Source organism: Aulostomus chinensis, chromosome 14, assembly GCF_037954235.1.
Source record: "Aulostomus chinensis isolate RoL2024-O1b breed Wild chromosome 14, RoL_Achi_v1.0, whole genome shotgun sequence".
In the NCBI taxonomy this organism is placed as follows: domain Eukaryota; kingdom Metazoa; phylum Chordata; class Actinopteri; order Syngnathiformes; family Aulostomidae; genus Aulostomus; species Aulostomus chinensis.
The window spans coordinates 3,722,716-3,738,281 of NC_141333.1; the positions used below are offsets into that span (position 1 = coordinate 3,722,716).

General features: G+C 43.4%; 2 protein-coding genes across 3 annotated transcripts; one reads left to right on the forward strand and one right to left on the reverse strand.

Annotated features, from left to right (window-relative positions):
* Positions 1-845: 845 nt before the first annotated feature.
* LOC147249465 (regulator of G protein signaling 2-like) lies at positions 846-3,724 on the forward strand. Its single transcript, XM_086223609.1, has 5 exons — positions 846-1,354; positions 1,472-1,561; positions 2,194-2,255; positions 2,465-2,631; positions 2,878-3,724. Exons 1-5 carry the CDS (start codon positions 1,296-1,298, stop codon positions 3,070-3,072), a joined length of 573 nt encoding a protein of 190 aa, XP_086079735.1. The 5' UTR covers positions 846-1,295; the 3' UTR covers positions 3,073-3,724.
* A 5,297-nt stretch (positions 3,725-9,021) lies between these two features.
* On the reverse strand, positions 9,022-15,481 carry uchl5 (ubiquitin carboxyl-terminal hydrolase L5). Of its 2 annotated transcripts, none has more exons than XM_086224467.1 (11): positions 15,289-15,481; positions 14,746-14,809; positions 14,561-14,666; positions 13,871-13,996; positions 13,028-13,089; positions 12,568-12,698; positions 12,023-12,086; positions 11,679-11,781; positions 10,830-10,943; positions 10,493-10,591; positions 9,022-10,113 (listed from the first exon to the last, which is right to left on the reverse strand). In XM_086224467.1, exons 1-11 carry the CDS (start codon positions 15,362-15,364, stop codon positions 10,069-10,071), a joined length of 990 nt encoding a protein of 329 aa, XP_086080593.1. In that variant the 5' UTR covers positions 15,365-15,481; the 3' UTR covers positions 9,022-10,068. The 2 variants fall into 2 exon arrangements, with proteins under 2 accessions (XP_086080593.1, XP_086080594.1); XM_086224468.1 differs by lacking the exon at positions 15,289-15,481 and adding an exon at positions 14,895-15,135 and having other exon boundaries at positions 9,023-10,113.
* Between the last annotated feature and the right edge of the window lie 85 nt (positions 15,482-15,566).

Consider the following 15,566-nt stretch of genomic DNA (forward strand, 5'->3'; position numbering starts at 1 on the left):
CTGCCAAAACACTCATGCTAATTGCCTGGAGTGTTGAGGCTTTGACAAGCTGTTGTTGACTTAAATAGGAATGTGTGTGTATTTTTGTTGCGAGGGGTAAGTCGTCCGAGCAGCACCTTACTGCGGCTCAGAGCTCCCTGAAAGAGCAAAGCTGTCAAATTTAGGCGTATAACCCTTTGCTATAAATGGTCAACTCCTTGACAGAAGCCTCTCTGCCTGAACTACATTTCCATGTGAAGCAGTTTTTGAACTGCACTCTTCACAGGGGTCATTTCTGTGGCTGTACAGTTGGTTGACAAATCCCGACCGCATGTGACAAGAGACACTGTGACGCCATCAGCGTTCTTGAGAATGGAAGGAATTCATGATGATCGATTTAGCGTTGGCTGGGTTACGTTTTTAAATACCAGGATATTGCATCATATTTTTTGTGCCAACTTCTCCTAGTTTTACAGGCCAGCATGAGAAAATTCATGCCGCACAGAGCCCCACCCGTGTGTGACAAATTCATTAAATATTGACAGGGCAGGTAGTACTGCAGAGCCTCAAAGAAGCCAGTAATACGCCCTGGAAAAATGTCAGCCTGTCAGTCTGACCTTGACATTTGACCTCCGAGTGTTTCAGTGAGTTGTGGATGAAATATGAGAAATGTCCCTGAAGATGTTCCTGAGATATGACATTCATATGAGGGGACGGTGACCTTGACCTTTGACCACCAAGCAATTTTTTGGGTTCAAACACGAGTACCAGAGGATGTTTCTGCCAAATATGGAGACGTTCCCACGAGCTCAGGTTCTGCTGCTGGCGTGGAGTGGAGTGCTATTGTTGTGTTCTATTTTGATGAAGCAGAACATACTCTGTTTTAAATGAGTGGTCTACGTAAAGAGCCACAACAGTTCTGCAAAATGCTGTCAGGATGGAATAGGGAAGTCTAGAAAAGTGACAATAAAGTTCCATTCCTCCTGAACAGAGCTTCATTTGAGGGGGGAGGGCATTCAGTCTGCCACATACGTCACTTCTTGACCTTATGGATAATAATGGAAACCCACAGGATACTGCAGGGAGGGGATGTTTATGCAATGGGAGCCTATCATTGCCTTGGACCCTTCTAGTCATAGCAGGGCAGGTCACTGTTTACACAGGGACAGCCAATCATGTGAGAGACGTGTCATAGCAGGCCCACCTCCTGCTTGTCTAGGGAGAAACTATAAAGTTGCCCAGCAAGTCAAGAGGGAGAGAGCATTAAAGCATAAGAGAGAACCTTACCAGTGTGTCACCCTGAAGCACCCTGAAGCATGGCACTCACCGACTGTATGATACCCACTGACCTTTCCACTGAGAAGAAGGCGATTAAGTAAGTTAATGTTGTGTTTCATCAGCTTGTGTCTGGTTAAAGTGGCCTTGTAAAAGATAAATTCAGAATTTTACTGCCACATATTGGAATTATAAGTGAGACATGTTTTATTAACAGGAGGAAAAACTGGAGGAACAGAGTGGGATTGCGCTGGAAGATTATCTCTTCCAAGTCGATATTACATCTAATGAAGAACCGATCGTACAGGTAAGGCTCTGTCTTCTTCTGTTTTTTTTTTTCTTCCAATTTTGAGAATTAACGGTTAATTATTGTGCATTTAATCATCCCCCGACGCATGTTTAAGATAGGATCTCATCCAAGAAATGATTTTGCTGCGGATGATTTACTAATAACAAGGGAAGAAAAAAGAAAAAAACGCTTTTTTTTGGTTTGTCATAGATTAAAAAAATGATCATCAGTTCATTCTTTATGAGACTGAAAACATTCCCCTTCGTTTCAGGGGCGTTAAATGATTCCGCCTGTGAACGCAACAGGAGTTTTTTCTACTTTTTTACATCTACGACATTACAGACATACAAAGTGGTATAACTGAAAAATCATGATATAAATAATTTATGAATCTATGAAGTCACTGAGCATTAAATCTTCATAACACAGATCAGTGTGATCACATCACGTTTATGCTGACACGCTGCTGCATATGTCCAATTTAAATAAAACAAAAATGTGTTGTTTTTTCTTGTGTGTGTGTTTGTGGTGTAAAGATGAAGGTAGACTAATTGGGCAAACCAGCCAGTAGGGAGTCTCAAGGGTTAAAGTAGGAACAGTGGCACCAGTGTGGGATGATTCGGAAGTCATCTGTCTCTTTGTCCCTCCAGGCCAACCAGTGATGACGTGAACCAGTGGGCGCAGTCACTTGATAAACTCCTCAGTCATAAGTGTGAGTTACCATTCACCTCCCCATTGGGGCTTGATTGCATAAAAGAGTCTCAAAGGTCACACAATGACTGTGAGTTAAATGAAGGCGGTTTATTGGCGTCAATAAAACAACAGCTGTAACGGCTCCTCACTGAGATCACCTGACAGGACTGCTGCGAGTTGCCGGCCTGGTCTTTAACGCTCGTCCCTCTCTCGCTCCCTCTCCCACAGATGGTAAAGCAGCCTTTAGTGTCTTCCTGAAGTCTGAGTTCTGTGAGGAGAACATTGAGTTTTGGACAGCGTGTGAGGACCTCAGGACACTCACGTCGCACAAAGAGCTGACGTCCAAGGCCATCAGCATCTACGAGGAGTTCATTAAAAGTGAAGCGCCCAAGGAGGTAACAAACACTCTAAACTGTTTGCTCTAAATCCAGATGCATTACCTTCAACCCAGAGTCAGTCAGGATTGATGTACATTTAAGAGCAAGACAAGCAGATAGACAGGCCGCCCCTCTCTCCTCCGTGCTGCATTACAAGCTGGAGGCTTTAAAACAAGTGTTCTTCCCAAAAAGTTTGCCCCCTTAAAGTTTTATACCTGCACAAGATAATTTAACTCTGGGTTTCTGCACTGTCGTTGGTTCTAGATCAACCTGGATTTTCACACCAAAAACGCCATCATCCAGAGCCTCCACGAGCCAACTGTCGAGAGCTTCCTGGCAGCTCAGAGGAAAGTCTACAGCCTCATGGAGAACAACTCCTACCCCAGGTTCATCCTCTCGGACCTCTACAAGGAACTGTGTGCAGCCGCGAGGAGAGAGGACAAGCACATCAAGTCCTAGTCCAGCTGGACGCCGGCTTGTGATGTCACGTTTACTGCTGCTCAGACTAACAGACCCAAATGTAAAAATCCTGAGCGTGAACATTACTGGCGAGTGTGGAAAACACACACTGGAAGCCTTTTATTTTGACAGCTGAGGCCCTGGTGAGAGCAGGATGCTGAAGCGCACGGCACACAGACTGATCCTGCCAGATGGGACTGAGGATCCATCTTCTTCACCAGGCCACGACCTGCACTTACAGTTCTTCATCACAGCAGAACTCTGTATCATAAGCAACTGTAAGAAAGTTCTGTCGCGCACTGCATTCAGACGCTGGATGTCTCACCAAACACTTGATTTTGTATCTCTTGCCTCCTCGCGCTGACCTGACAGTGCTGCTAGAATGCTGTATGACAGCGATGAGATCCACTTGAAGACTTTGTGCATGTGTGACATTCACAGGAGTCATTTAGGTTTTGTCTTTGCTCTGCTGGATCAGTTTACACAAGACGTGCAATGTTTGAGTTATTATCTTCCACCTGGGACTGCCTTAGGTAGAACGATTACTTTACTTGGATGGCATCACGATGCATTGTAAATACTGATATTGCATTATGTATTTAATGTGACTGAGGGCAGCTGGACTGCCCGAGAAATAAAATTTGTTTTTCAGTGCGGCAATGTTTTATGCAATTTTCTTTATCTAGTTTATTCCAGATTCACTGCTGAGATATCTAAAATTCTGTTCAAGTCGACACTCATTTACTGCCTCGAGCGGCAGGAACGACCTCTGCGTGTTCCAAATCACTGTCGTCATTTCTTTTTTTTTTTTAAAGAAGGAATTCCTGTGCATAACATACAAGAAAGAGCAACAGCACCTCTCCAACAGTTTATACAGAATTATTTCTTGATGATGTAGTGCATTGACAGCAACTGTTTTAATAACAGTCGTTTTTCATGCAACATTGTTCAGTTGTAGCCTTTTTATGATGATATTTGTTTTATTTATGTACTTGTGTATTTTTTGACAAAACAACAGCTGGAAAAGGGATCTTGGGATCTTAGATACCATCATTACTACTGACTTTAACTCATCTTCAGCACAGTCTGAACTGGATTTTGCTGCTGTTGCGCTCTTCCTGTGGCAGCCATATTGGAATATAGATTTTTGATATCTCCTCTCTGACTTGATGGGTTTGAGTCAATTTTTCAACAAGATATGAAGCTTCATTATGAAATCTTTACACTTGATGTTTATCAGTTAATGTGGGCATCAGATCATGTTGAGGCCTTGGTGGGTTCATCACTCCACGCTGCCTCCTTTCACATATCAGATCTTTAGTTGGTATTCAAATATTGTTCATGGCTATTTGCTTTCAACGGGCAACAATAATCTGAATCCTAGCGATGCGCTAGAAACAAAAAAGTCAGCTCCATGTGTCACTTCCCATGTGACAATTGATTTAATAATAGGATGAGTGTTTCACCATGCTGTGTGTGTACGTGAGTGTGTGTGTGTGTACGTGAGTGTGTGTGTGTGCGCGCGTGTGTGGGGATCCTACCATTAGGTGGCAGGAGAAGGGCAGGCCACGGGTAACTAGAGGAGACAAGTCGACATATCAATGGAGGAATGATGTGCAAAGCAGCAGAAAAAGAGGTTGGTGCATAAATAACTAATTAACTTAAAACCAGGAATAAATGAAGAGCTGAGAGAGCCGAACCTCAATCCTGAGCTGAGCCAAATGAGCTAAATGTCATCCAATTTGAGTATAAACCGACACCAGTTCTCTACATAACATAACCATATTTTCGAGACAGGAAAAACAACATCCCTCATGTTTTTGGGAACATTTTGTCCCTCCGAGGGCAGCTCGTGACGCCCCGTCATCACAGCCGAGTTCCTGTACTTTAACATTTCACCTCGTGTTTAAATTTGTAAGAGCAGTGGGAGCGGGAGCACGGTGACTGACAGCAGAGGGGATCTTTCCGGGCCTGCTGTGCGTCTGCTCTCTGATACCAAGGTTGTTTCCACCCGTGAACTCATAGTAGAGGCTGACAGTGACCAGACACCCAGACGCTGCTCCTGTCAGGCTGAAAGCTCCAACTCATGTCAGTGTCCTAATGAAACCATCGCCAACACAGGGTTCCTCCAACTTCTCTCATGTCGAATTCAAGCAGCTTTCAAGCATTTTCAAGCTTTTGCTGCACCTTGTGGCTTTTGCTATGTTCCATAAAGTCTTGATGTTTTAATGTCTTGGAGAGATTTCTGACTACTTCGAATAACTTACATTTCAACAATGGTTACACTTTTGCACAGTCTGGAAAAATTATATAACACCCATAATTGCTGTAACCCCTGAGGGGACATGGCTCTGTCATTATTTATTTCCATCAAAATGTGCTAAGCACTTATCAGTTCTAAATGTTCTAAATTTGACCAGATGCCTCACTGGAACACAAAGTTTTTGAATGGTTGTTTTTCTAGATTTGTGACTATTTAAAAAGGTGACACGGAGCTGAGCTGCATCTCAAATCAATCCTCAGTTTCAAGCCTCCACACGCAGAGCACCTCCATGTGGTGCATCACCTCCATGTGGCGCATCACCTCCATGTGGCATATCACCTCCATGTGGCGCATCACCTCCATGTGGCGCATCACCTCCATGTGGCGCATCACCTCCATGTGGCGCATCACCTCCATGTGGCGCATCACCTCCATGTGGTGCATCACCTCCATGTGGCGCATCACCTCCATGTGGCGCATTGCTCACCTTTGAACAGCGAAGCCATCATCAAGTTTGTGCTCTGTTTTGATGGGACATTTGGACGCGTCCGGTCCCTGGCGTAGCTTACGTGGAGCTGCAGCCAGGGGTTGATTGCATGTCCACCAGTGATTAGCGTTAGCTTCCTCGTTTCTGTCAAAACAGTGCTCACTGGAACCAAACCCATGTGCCAAAGTTTGCCTAAACCTAACCAGGCCATGCGATTGCATGCATAGGCCTGAGGTCTTGTTGCCCCCTTTCTCCTGCCCCCTTCCCTAAATAAAGATGAATAAGCATCAGTGGAGGCCTTTGAGGGTAAAAGCAAACCACAAGCATGAATGTCACCAACTGAGAGCTTCATCATGACAATGATGCAATTACAATTTCAAGCCCTTCAGCTGAATTCCAAGCATTTTCCACATTTAAATTCAAGCATTTTAGGAATCCCAGCGCCTGTGGAAACCCTGCTTGCTTACACCAGGAGGCTGCCGAACAGCATGCTTTGGTGGTGGTGGTGGGGGGTCTGCATCACAAACAGCGAGGTCTGAAAACCACACCGCCCAAAGATTATAAACCCTCTTTGCTCTGATTTTCAATACGTTTTTCTCAGTCACTTCGCTACATTTCTCGAATCTTTAACATTTGCAGTGGATTGTAATTCGATATTAGATATTAATTATATATTTTTGTGAACGTGTCTCCTGTCAGTATTCGTTAACGAGAAAGTCAAAATGATGCGGCAGGTTGTCAGTATAATGGGGGGGGGGGGGGGATCTGAAGGCATCGTCAGTGTGTGACAACACAACCGCCACACATTCGTTAGCTGTATGTTAGCGAGTCTGCTAGTTGGTTTTGTTGCTTGTCACAATAATGGGTGGAGAGTTCTTGCCTCTAATCAGTAACAAAAAGTTCTCTGTACCCTTTGTAACAATATGAAATAGAAATACTCAATATAACAAGATAAAAATTGCAAACCACTAATGTCTTAATAATGTATTTCATGTATTAATTTGAATATTCATTACACATATTCATTGCTGTGTGACTACACAGGAAGAGGTGTCAGCCATGGCAACACCTTTAGTGGGGAGGGTGATGGGAGGCTGCCGCTTCACCGCAGCTCCTCTGGGGAGGAGAGGCTGGTCCTGCTGTGTGTGGGATGACCTCAGGGTTGAGGTGGAGCAGGGCATCTGGCATGGCCTCCACGATACAGGCCTGAAAAACAGGAGCTCTCTTTGATCATACATCTCCAGAGCCTTAAGGGCGGATGAGTAGAGCATGATTTAGTTCAACTTTTGTCCAGTGTATGATTTATGCTCGGCGCGCCTATCGTGACGGCCATCATCAAGGAAGTTGTCACAGTGATGAACATGTTCGGCTTCCTCCATATGTGCGTCTCCTCTCCATCAGTCCAGCACTGGCATAGAGACTGAATGTGGGGGTTGACACATGGAGTCAGAAAAGGGCAGTGCTTTAACTGCACTGCATAGCAGAGAGGAGGAAAAGGAAAAGGATTCCACCTCTCTTTCCTGACAGTGTTCATGGAATCAGTCCGCGATAATAATTTCCTTGTTCTTCAATTGACAGGAATTGCAGCACAATTGAAGGTTTATGAGGTTCAACGCATCTCGCATGTCACTGGTTAATGTCAAGATTTACCTGACAGCAGAATATTCAGGACGCATGAAGGCCTTATCGAAATGCCTAGAATATACAGTACGGTTATGACAACTGGCTCAGTCCTTCTGAACCTAACGGCCAGTGCAATGGGGTCATGTGATGTTGGGGGGGGGGGGGTAAGACTATCCACAGAGAACCAGTGGAACACATTTGATCAACATGACACCAGTAGGAAAGAGCAGTGCAGTCTAATACATCTGCAGTTTGTTCAACAGAAGGAGAAACTGCTTTTGTGACGAGCACATTTGACTTGAAGGTTGAACAAGTCTGATCTGAGAAATGCACAAAAGCAGCTTTCTGTTTATAAAAAGCTTTTTTTTTTTTTTTTGGTGAATATTTCTCAAATTTCTATTGACACTTTGTCCTCATCTGGAACTGTCGGAGCCTCCAGTAAACTTTCAGCCACTGTACGTGACAGTGAGACGTACAAATAAACTTTCCTTGTACTTCTAAGAAGGCGTACGCAGCGCACATTCCATTACGCAGCGACATGAGGCTAATTTTAGGACTTCTCTTTTTGGAGCATTTGCCTACTGTACCTCTGGTTGTTTCGTCTAGATCAGATACAAGCAGTACAAGAGTCACTCAAACAATGTAACAGTCAGGAAGCATGAATAGCTGTCAACGTATTCACAAATGCCCTGCAGAAACTCGCTAGACATTGAGACCGAGAACACTTTTGATTTGCTCATCCGTGCGTTGAGCATCATGGTTTATAGAAAAAAAAAAAAGCAGACACAGTGTTCCATCTCAGGACTTGTTGTAAAACCTGTAGGTTTTCATTTCTTCCCTGAGGGATCTTGGCAGCGGACCAGTGAATTCAAGCACTTAAGGTGTGTATGTAAACACAGAGAGCCAAAAATAGAACAGAGCTGCACTCCGCTTTGGTCGACACGTCACCAGGCAGGCCCATGGATGCACACAGTGTTCAAGTACAATCTGTAAGTCGGCAAAGTCTTGCTGTAAGATTTGCAGGACAAATCCCAGAAGTGTCAAAAACAGCAACATACCGCTGTGGGAACAGTCTACTCCTGCAAAGACGCACCAGCTTGTCTGAGCGTGCTATCAGGTAAAAAGCCCTAAAACATAAAATCTCATGATAGCTTCTAAAGGATGAGTGTGTAGGATTTAGCCGACATCCACTCTAGCTTGCTGGCGTGACCCTGCGTCTCTCCAAATTTAGCTTTTATACTGTAATTTCCAACAGAGTCCCAATTGTTACTGTTGACTCCCAGTTTTCTCTCAAGGTCATATTCCTCCCAATTTATGAACCTTTACTTTTTTTTTTTCCACAACCACTGTCTGGGATCGTTTTCACCGAGACAATAAGCAGCAACACTGATGGTTTTATGCACGAGTACACAACGTACAGCCAGAATAAAAAAAAAGTCCAAATTCAGGAGGTCTTGGAAGGATGACTTCCATTTTTTTTAACAGAAGAGTGATGAAGGAACAGGGTATGCTTTATGGCCAAGTATTAATAGTAACATGCCTCCAACCACTTCCAACAAAAAACTGATGCAGCGTCTAAAAAACATCATTGATCCCCACAGGAAAATGACTTGTCATCCTACATTTGCTCCATTAGGAAAGAGGAAATAACTTTTCAGTCCTGTGCAACTGGAATCCTCAGGGTTCATGAGGAACATGCGGGTAAGCAGTCTGGAGCTCACAGGCATGGCTACTGGTTAGTATTCAACCTGCAGGTATTCACCTTTATTGAGTGGAAAGTAGGAGAGCAGAAGGTGATTTCCCCCATGAAGATAAACCCTCAATAACCTCAGCAAACCACAGTCCTCCTGCTCTACTCCTGGAGGCAAACATAAGAGCAGTGACGGCAAATATATTTAAAACCTCATGCTTGATAGCACACTAACAGATGAAAGTACACTTTTTACTCAAGTTCTGTGCCTAAGAACAAGATGTTGAGGTATTGGTACTTCACTTGAATATCCATATATTTGGGAACTTCTACTTCAATACATTTGTCTGAGCCCATCAACACCTGGAGTACTGGCATTGTACCCCAGACAAGATGAGGAGATGGTTTCTGCTTCAGAAATCCACTCCTCGTTCCCCATCTTCATCAGCAGGTGGCAGCAAAGATCCACCGTTACATCTGACTGAGCACAAGCATTTTAGACTCACATTTTCAAAGAAAAATATGAACACAGTCACAAAAGTCAACAACTGACCACCGTGTTGTTTTGGAAGTTGAAGGAGAGCACTGGGTTCACTGGTCACATCACACATGAAAACAGATTCACAAACATCTAAACATTTTATTATGAAAATAAGACATATTTGGAGCACATCTTTCCTTCAATCATGCATTAGGTCTGATGGACACACAGAGTACGTTGCTGGTCAGTCTCTCTGCTACACCTGCAATGCAGTTCTTATGTCTGGATGCTTCACAGAAACCACAGTGAGGAAATGCAGCAGAACCTCCGTGGTCAATAATATGAATGTGACAGATGATGTACAGTATTTGTACGTGGCTCACTGATGAAATCGTGACTGTAGGCTTCTGGGTGTGTAGTTAGAGGCTGCTCTCTGAAGTGGGTGTTGTTGATCACTTGGCCTCTTGGGCTTTTTTGGCGCTCTGTTTCTCCTTCGCCTGATGGAGAAAACAAAACAACAACAAAAAAACCCCAGAGAGATTTCCATTAGTGCACTAGTGTTTGAATCACAACAGAATCTTTTCTATTTCTAACCAACTATTGCATCTGGGAGCACATGATGCAAACATTTTTGATGAGTGCAGGTCATAAGAACAAACAAAAAAAACCCCACAAAAAATCAGAGATGTGCTCTAGCACTCCAAGTCTTCCCTCTAGTGGAGACTGAAGCTCATTGCACTGCTCTGGCATCTTAAATTATTCCTTTTTCTTTGCAAACTTTTCAGCACTGACCAATATCTTTTAGCACTTTCCTTTGACAGCAATGAAAGCTGAATTTGCTTCTTTCAGTTAGAGTGAGAGAGCGAGAGAGATCACCTTCTCCACCAGAGGTATTAACTGCTGGTACTCTGCCAGCGTCTTCAACAGCTCCATGATGAAAGGAAGGTAGTTGTGCTTTCGTCGAATGTTTTCAATCTGAAGGAAGGCACAAAAGTCCAGCAGGTGACGGAAAGACAAGAAACCTGAGCTGATGTGTCCGAAACCTCCACTGCATTAACACCAACATCATGGAGATTCCATAGTATTTTTTTGACACAAGGAACCTTTATTCTACTCTTCAAGGTAGCTGATGTGCCAACGTCCCAAATCTGAATGCACACAAATGTCAAACGCGTGATTTCTATCCTATCACTGATGGTGTGCTGAGACAAACCTTATATCTTTTAAGTTTCTGGTTTTCCTCTTCAATGAGCAGCTGGTACTTGGCGATCTCCGACTGAATGGAGCTAAGAAATGTGCTGCTCTGATCTGTGTCCATTGGTTCGTCCTGGAAACAGAAGACAATATGAGTTGGCGTCCCTGCGTTCACACTTCCGGCACAGTTACAACATTACTGAAGTCCAGCGTCTGGACGGTATCCAAACATTTACGGGGCGTCAGGTACCTCAGGCCCCTCCTCAGATTGTAATGTGAACACAGTGATAACTCTATAAAGTCGGTCATTATTGTGGACAACGCTTCTCTATTTTTTCACAGTGATTTGTTTGTCCCAGACGTTTTACGTGACAGCATCGTCTCAGAACTGTCTTGGTGCTGCGGGACGGAGCAGTGGGGCAGCTAAGAACCTCGCTGTTACGGCGGACGTAACGCTTCCTGCACATCTGTGTATACCAGGGTCGCTCTGCACGTCTATATTTCCTCATGTGTACATTGTGAAGATTTTTGAACATTTCCTAAGCTTTATACTGATGGTCCATCTGTACCACCTGAAATGCACCTGTCTGTGGGACTCAAACAGGATTGTGTTATTTACGACCGTGCATGGAAGCGGCCAAAATCCCAAACAAAAAGATCAGGTTCCATGAGATTTATGATGTCCACATTGTTACGGAACAAAACGGTTCAGAGTCACATGAGGTAGAAGAAAAATCTGATTTGTGCCACTTGTGCCAGCTGTCTGAACAGAGAAGGAAAGCTAAGTAAAGCATTTGACAGAGGACGGAGAGCTACAGAATAAATTATTCTATTTCATGCCTTCATTCAGCGTTTTGCTGGCTCTCACCTCAGTAAGCTGGGTCTGGAGCTCTGCAATTTTCCTCTCGTATATCATCTTTCTGTCAGACACAATGGCCATTAGGTTGAATCGAATCTCTCCTTCGCTGTACCTGAGGAGGGAATCCATATCGCTTCAGTCAGGAGAACAGACAGCGTCACAGTAGACAAAAATGCTCTTCAGTAGACAGAACAACAAAACACGATGAGAATAAATCACGACTGAATGTGAACTGTTCAATATAAGTGTTGAATATTGATTATGCAATGACACAGCTTTCACTTAACGGGCTGAATGACGTGTAGAAATGATGATGCAGTTCTTAATTCTAATTTGTGCTCTCAGATATTTACTTCTGTATTCTCTTTTCAATGACTGGGCGAACTGCACTGATCCAGTCATCCTGGTTGCAGGCACCTGGGGAAAAAACACATACAGGAGGAAATAAAACTGCAGTTATACACAAATTAAACCAGGAGATGCACCAGCCTATCAGCTGATATTTACCTGGTTGATTACCACTGGCAAATAAGATTCACAGGAGGCCAAAGCCAACGTTTATCTTTTGTTGTGAAATATATTATACACACACACACACACACACACACACACCATTTTTTTTCAGTATACTGGGTTCAAAAGTTGGAATGAAAATGAAGAAAATGGAAAAAAAACAAAACAAAACAGCAGCTGAGTTTCATATCATTTCGAACATCGCATCGACAGCGACTCGGACGTTTGCCGTCAGTGCATGCACACACCATGCCTTAGAACACGGACGGTTCTAGGGGAACTGGCTGCAGCAAAGACAAAATTCAGCAGTGCACAGCAGAGTCTTACACCAAACAAATGTTTGAGTTCATAAAAGAATAGTAACCAATAGCACTTCTGTGCTTACCCAGGTCAATCGGTCCCTCTCGAAGTCCATCCAACTCATATAGTCTACCATTTACAGGAACATAGCTCACAAAGTGGAAGGCATCTTCATCCTTCGCAGACGACTTGGCATCAAATTCAAACATTTGCTGTCTGCAAAGTAAGAATGTATGATCATGCATCACACAAACATATCTATGATTTATTTTCTTGGTTCTGACCATTCTTAAGTGAGGAAACTTGCTCTGGAATCAAACACTTCTCAACAAATATATCCCCACAAATGGTAGGCAGCCATGTTGATTACACTTCCATTCACGCCATTTAGGCTGACCAACACATGAACCAGCTTATATCACTGGCTTGACAAAAGCAAAAGTGCTGCATTAGCAACTACTGGGCCAAGTTAAAATGTGGAGCTAATAATAACACGAAGCCAATCACACAGAGCCTTTCCAGTGATGATACGAGCAGGAGCTTACCTGGCAAAGCCGTTGTGAACTTGTCGGATCACTTCAGAATTGCTAAGAGCCAAACCTTTCATCTGAGGGGAGCAAAAGATGCAGGATTATAGTGCAGAGCGTTTCTGAAATGATGCAGCCGTGGCGTTACGAAGGGCTGTGCAGCACAAATTCTACATTCCATTTTCCGGTCACAAGCTGTGTATCCAATTAGTGTTTCAAGTTGGGGAACATTTGAGCCATTAATGAGAATTAATGACTAATTTCTTGCTCCTGAATGAGCCTGTGAATATCCAGACCGTTTAGTCCTTCGTAATTACGTCTTTGGGCTCTTTAACAGATGAGAACAACTAAGCAAAAGCCACATTTAACCTTGAATTTTGTAGAGGCAACTTCACCAAATCCAATTTCCCAAACTAAAAGGGATGAATTTAACATCATAGACTGAACAAAACTATAAATGCAAAACCTCTGTTTTACAGCTGCTTTGATTGGTTTAAAGTAATAAATCAGAGTTTTGGTCTGTGCCTCGATGAGTCTGGATCACTTTTAACATCACTTGAGGATCAGAAAAGGGAGCGCTTGTCTTTTCGAAGGGTGTCTGGGAGTGCAGTATTTAGAGAGCAGTGCTGAATCACTACTTAATACCAAACTAGAGCCGCTCATGACTTTGAATATTCAAATACTCGATATAGAGTTTGCTATGAGTGACTGTTTGTGGACAGGAGAAACGTGTAGAAGAAGCTGTCAAACATTTGAAGTATTGTCAAATAGTTCCCTGTGATTATCGTGCAGTAATTTCGCTTGAGACGCTCCTTCACACCAAACCCCAGTGACAGTTACTGAGAATGCTCATTAACTTACAGCAGCGTCAAAACTCTGTGAAAACTCTCGGAACTCTGTCAGCGTGTCGCCAAGCAACATGTCAGGATGGGAGCAGTTGAGCAGAACACTGACTATCGCCTGGGTGGCACAAGCGTTGTTAATGACCTGAAAACACAGATAAAATACGCCCACATTAAAAAGGATAATAAAAGACTGGTTAATTGATGCATAGTGTTAATTTATATGCAAATAAAATACAGGCATTGCAAAGTCAAAGACCAGATCACACCACACAACAAAGGTTTAGCTTCATAAAGTTTCTGCAAGTCAGATTAAATGTTACAAAATTAAGTTTTGAATCAGACAATAACATGTTACTAGCAATGTTCTTATGAAGCATAATGATGTAAACAATAATCCTTCCATTACAGAGGAGATGCAGCATGACAGATTGCTGTGGTCACAATTTATGTCACAGGTCAAATCAATGAAGATGCATGGCAACATCATCAAACTAAAACTCTAGAATAGGGATGCTGAGCTTAGTGATTAGACTTGTGACCATCATTTTCACCATCATAACCTTTAACTTGTATTTATACGTCACCAGGAAATTCTACGCGCATGCATTTTAGTCCCTGGAATATTTTACAGGTGCAATTAATGTGTTGATAATACTAAAAAAAAACTGTCAAATTTTCATTTGCTTCGTGACAAAACTTAACAAACCTGTTTTGCAAAGAAGATGTGGTCAAGTCTGGAATCCTGGACAATCGATCCTGCTGGCTCTTCACCAGGTTGCCACTTGAACAAGAAAATCAAGCCATGGACAGGTCTAGAACACAACAGACGACTTAGAACAGCTCTAGTTAGCTGGAGCACCCAGGATAATGAGGATGCATGAAGAAACATACTTCAAGTTGTCGAAGTTCTCTGGCTCCATGCTCCATATCTCCTCAACCTGGGCACCTTTGCAGCCTGACAATGACAAGAGCGGCAGTAAACAGTTCAATTATTCCACATTTGTTGAGCTATAATTTTAACATAACTGACACAAACTCACACTTGATAACGATGATAATCGTCTCTTAATTACTTGATAACAGAGCAACAATCTTCAACTGTCACCGCTCATGGGTAACGTTTTGTTTTCACCCGCCGTTGTTTTGAACGCTGAGTAATGCTAGCTAGTTAGCCTGCCTGTGTAAGTTAGCCTGGGCTGCTCAATTATACCCCATGTCCTCTTAGCTGAAAACACGGTTTGCACAGCCGCTGCGACCGTATTGTCTGTGGGTAGCATTCATATCGCCCTCGCTGCAGATGGAGATCATGCACGGCAAATTTGCAAGTTACAATTAGCTCAAGCGCAGCTGGCTAGCAGACGCTGTCGCACAGCTAGCCACGTCGCATTGATTGAATGGGCTGCTGACAGCTAGCGTCAGCGACAAGTCACTCACCGAAACCTTTTATCAGCTCTGTGAAGACCCCGGGATCGCTCTCCATCAGACACCACTCTCCTGCGCTGCCAGCCATTCTTCAAAATTCTGGTTTTCCAGTCTAGTGTGCACATAAACAAGATGCTAACCCCTTAGCTTAGCAGTGTAGGCGGTAGTCAAGCTAATTACTGCACCCGAGTGATGCGGGGCAATGTGGCTAGTTTGGGTGCACTCGTTTTATTCCACGGCGACCACAGACGGGACATCTACGACAATTTGGCAAAATTTTAAATTCTAGC